Source organism: Malurus melanocephalus, unplaced genomic scaffold (assembly GCF_030028575.1).
Source record: "Malurus melanocephalus ecotype Western Australia unplaced genomic scaffold, MMel_1.1 scaffold_286, whole genome shotgun sequence".
In the NCBI taxonomy this organism is placed as follows: Eukaryota; Metazoa; Chordata; class Aves; order Passeriformes; family Maluridae; genus Malurus; species Malurus melanocephalus.
The window spans coordinates 4,870-9,390 of record NW_026623518.1 but is presented as its reverse complement, the minus strand read 5'-3'; the positions used below and the strand labels follow the sequence as shown (position 1 = coordinate 9,390).

At 49.3% G+C, this 4,521-nt stretch overlaps 1 protein-coding gene across 1 annotated transcript; it reads right to left on the bottom strand.

The window, feature by feature from the left end:
• Window positions 1-821: 821 nt before the first annotated feature.
• On the bottom strand, window positions 822-3,680 carry LOC130579678 (endonuclease domain-containing 1 protein-like). The gene is made up of 2 exons (XM_057376641.1): window positions 3,379-3,680; window positions 822-1,349 (listed from the first exon to the last, which is right to left on the bottom strand). The coding sequence occupies exons 1-2, from the start codon at window positions 3,658-3,660 to the stop codon at window positions 822-824; spliced, it is 810 nt and encodes a 269-aa protein (XP_057232624.1). The 5' UTR covers window positions 3,661-3,680.
• Between the last annotated feature and the right edge of the window lie 841 nt (window positions 3,681-4,521).

Below are 4,521 nucleotides of genomic sequence, written 5' to 3'. Positions count from 1 at the left end.
GCACAGAAATTTAGCTTTGGCTGCTCAAAGCTTTCTGTATATCTGATAGCTGATCCTGCTTGTCAGATACCTCAGCTACTGCTCTCAAGGTACAGTTTCAAAAGCAAGCAAACAAAACCTTATCCCAAGATCACAGAATCACTGAATTGTTTGGGTTTGGGGGGGCATCTCAAAATCTTCTAGTCCAGACCCTTGCTCAAGCAGGATCAACTAGAGCAGGTTGTCCAGGATCCTCTCCTTGTACCTGGATTGCTGTGTCCAGCTCTGGGGCCCACAACACGAGAAGGACACAAACCTACTGGAGTGGAATCCAGAGGAGGCCACAAAGATGTTCCAAGCTCTGGAGCACCTCTGCTCTGGAGACAGGCTGAGACAGTTAAGGGTGTTCAGCCTTGACAAGAAAAGGCTCTGCAGAGAAGTTGGATCACCTTGCACTAGAAGTTACCCACAAGTTCAGCAAGAGATCTAGAGAGGGATTTTGGACAAGGCCATGGAGTGACAGGACAAGAGGGGGTGGTTTCACACTGACACAGGGCAGGGTTAGAACAGATGTTAGGGAGCATTCTGTAGTGACAGGATGGGGAGGCCCTGGCATAGGATGCCCAGAGAAGCTGTGGCTGCCGCTGGATCCCTGGAAATGTCCAAGGCCAGGCTGGATGGGACTTGGAGCAACCTGAGATAGTGGAAGGTGTCCCTGTACCGGGAAGGGGATGGTATGAAATTAAATATAAGTCCCATCAAACACAACCAATTCTGTGATTCTGCGGTTCTATGGCATGGAAAAAGACACTGAGCCTTTTCCATCGAGGAGATGAGATTTGTTAACAGGCGCAATCCCTGTAGAACAGAGAAACCTTTCCCCTTCTGTAGAGCTTGGACAATTTGGCCTCCAGCTGCATCAGATTGAGGGGGTGGGCAGAGTTTCCCTCAGTAATGAAAGCCCAAGTCTTCATGGTGGTGTTGGTCTGACAGCAGCCAGCTATCCAGAGGTGGCTGGGTACATTAACCCTCCCATCAGGAGTGGAGCTGTTTCCAGGCACAGCACCCTTGATGATGTAGGTGGTTGTACAGTCCTGGTTTTCCTGGGCCATCATTTGGTTCTCGTAGAAAGCCCTAACATCATTTCTGTGTGTGYGCTTCACGGGCACTATGTTGGTCAGGGTGAAGGTAGCTGACTTGCTGTCGTCAGTATTTTGATGGTCACTGGGGCACAACTGGACAGGGACCAAATCAGTCAGGTTGGTGTAGTCTTCATTGATAGCCTGGTTCTGGCCAATTAGCTTTGGACCAATGGTGTAATCATGTTCAAGGAAGTCCTCTGTTYTCATGTTGTTGGGAAGAGTGATCAGCTTGACAGGGAAAGAAGAGGAAAAGGTGTCAGTACTGAGGATGCGTGTATTGAAGCAGATTACTCCAGAGCAGAAATCTCTGGGTGTCAAGATCCCATTTTTTGTCATCTCAGTGCATGAAAATGTATGAACCTAAGAGAAATCATAGATGTGCCCCCCCACCCCCCCACATGAACACAAGAGCTTTAAAGAGAAAGCAGCTCAGAATCTGACTGCTCTCATTTTGACTTGTCACCTTTGGGATCCAGACTGCAGCCTGTGCTGGGACAGTGGCTGGGTGCATGAGAAAAGAAGCAATTCTAGGTTTGAAAGGTGACTTGGCTGAGACATCTTCCCTGCCACATTTGCTTCCTTTTCCTCCTGTCTCCACTGTCTGAATCTACCCAGGGCTCTCCCTGAATCCCTTCAACCCCATGCTGTGATTCTGCCATTCTGAGATTCTGTGATTTTATGTGTGGTTGTTACAGGTGTATCCCAKTCCTGGAACRCCTGAGGTTGCCTCCTCTAACCCCATCCACAGGGAGGTGTGTCAGGAAATSAGTCCTGGAGCTKAAGTTTCCTTTCCCTGGGAGGGCTACAGCTTGTTCAAGGATGAATATTTAGCTCAGTAAGCAAAAAAAGAAAATCTCTATGTCAATGAAATCCACTACTGCAGTGCTAAGAATGTGTCTCAGAGCTGATCTGGGCCAGGGAGCATTTTGCTCAGTAGCATAGCATCACTAAAAAGAAGTAAGATATTATCAGCTCTGAGAGGAGCCTGTAATCCCAAAAGAGTCCTCAGAAAGGTAAATATTCCAAAAAGGACTCTGAAGAAAGTTACCAAAATCAAGGATTGTTCCGGTGGTCTGGGTCCATTTTCCAGGAGGAAAAGGCCGGGTTGGATGGKGCTTGGAGCATCATGGTCTAGTGGCAGGTGGCCTGGCCCATGCAGGGGAGTTGGATTGAGATGATCTTTAAGGTTCCTCCCAACATAAACCATTATGATTCTATGATCCAAGGAAAAGAGAGTTTTAATCCCTCCCTTATGTGGAGGCTGCAGTGGTGCAAGAGCAGATGCTTTGCTYGAGTTCCAACGTGCAATAAGCTGAAATGATTATTTTTTTTCATAACTTCAACATCTTTTGCTTCATCTTYACGGAGCCATATTTAGCCTTCCTCTGGAACAGAGCATATGGCTTCCTTCTCTAGCTCACCTTCCCCCAAATTCCTTCCTGTTACTCTGTCCTTAGCAGGGACAGCAATTTCCTCTTTTTCTCTTCTGCACTTGGCCTGGCCTGTTTTACTGAAGTTTATCTCAMTGATATTTGGGAGAGCTCCGTACTTTGTGCAGATCTGGATGTCTGCTGGATCCTTCTGGATCAAGCATGAGCCAAAGGTGCTCAGGGGCCACTGCCCGTGCATGGAGATCACACCCTTCTGACTGGAGTGACACTGATGCTCCTCACTTTGCACTGCCTGAAATGTCACTCCAGAAATCCCCCCAGTGCTAACCTGACCATCTCATCTCCAGTGCCTGTGCCTGCTGAGGCTTTGTCCCTGTGCCATCCCACCCCATTCTGAGTTTCTCCTCATGTCACTCACACCAGTCACAAAGCTTCTTTGACTCTTCACAGGGAGCAGATAAGCTCTGTCAGCGATGGAGAACAGCTCAGAGCAAAGTGRGGATCAGAGCCCAGCAGGATTGGATGCCCATTCCCCACTGCTTGCCTTCCCACCACAGCAGGGCACAGGGAGGGGGATTGTTGACTTTGTAATGTCATGTGAAGTCATTTGATTTGATATTTCTGTCAGGTCAAGGCAGTAAACTGGGCACCTTTGGGATATAACGGATCTCACCCTCCTCCTGATGTCTCAGATGCATCAGAGGAATCAAGTGATGCAGGTGTTTGAAGTTAAATGAAAACAATCTCATCCAGTGTTTGCATTTGCATGTTTGTAGGGGGGTGGGAGGAAATAGAAGTGGTTATTTAAATGCTGCTGCTAATCTTTGAGTGGCTGGAGGGTGATGTGCTGTAAGAGGGGTACTCACCTGGGGCTCAACAAACCATGATTCATTTGAAGGCAGAGGTCCAGGCTGGTAGATGTAAGCAGAGTACACAGGAATTCTCATGGATTTGTCGTACAGGGTGGCAAAGTGGTACTGGTTGTTGTAGCGTTGACAGATCCAGGCTGCRTTCTGTGGAGTCAAGGCTTCATTTGGCGTGGTCTCCTCATAGAAAAACTGGGGACACWTCTCAAAGGATGTCACCACCTCACTGTGTCCCAGCCAGAGGCAGCTCGCYGACACCTGCAGTAGCAGCAGCCACAGCATCGTGGGAGGATTTCAGGTGAATGGCTCTTGTACCCTGGAAGACAAAAGCAGAGGGATACAGAGCTTGGAGAGAGCTGGACATGGCCTTCTACATTTTTTGTGGCAGGGAAGACACAGCTGGCAGAGGAGGGGACTGTGAGAGATCAGGAAAGGAGTAACTTCCCTCCTCCTGGATATGGAAAAATGACAAGGACACTAAGGGGGAATGATAACCCAGGGTTAAGGTTCCCAGAGGAGGCAGCAGTGGGGGAAGTCAGCCTGTACGAGGAAGGATCCAAATCTACTCCATTCCTAATAAATTGTCACAGCAAAGTTWTCTTGGAACTGAGGAACAGCCTTGGGACGACGTCACATTTTCCCACCTCCTTCCTGTTCTGAGCACCTTCCCACAGCAGGCACCTGCAGCTGGGCACAGATCCTGCTCAGCCCCTGCAAWGCTGAACTGGGTTTTCATCTCATGGGGCACTGGCCAGGGAAATAACAGCGATGCTGCACTTCCTGTGTGTCTCTGACCCCAACCACATTCACCCGGACACGCAGCGCTTCCACTCAGACCAACACTGAATCCCAAATGGTCACTTGGGGCCCTGCCTCTCAGCTGACACGGGGCAATGGATGTCCTGCTGCTCACCCTGCATTTCCACATCACCCAACCCCAGACTCTGAACTTGTACAGACATGGAGAGAGAAAATGAAGAGGCCAAGCAGATGGTAGCAGCAGGCACGGGGGATCACAGCTCCATCTTCTCAGCCCAATGGCTGCTGCCATGCAAGCACTGAGGGGCAGCTCCTCCAATGGTTGCATGGCATTCCTGCTGATCCCCATCTTCAGCTTTGCTGATTCTTTATCCTGTACAGTCA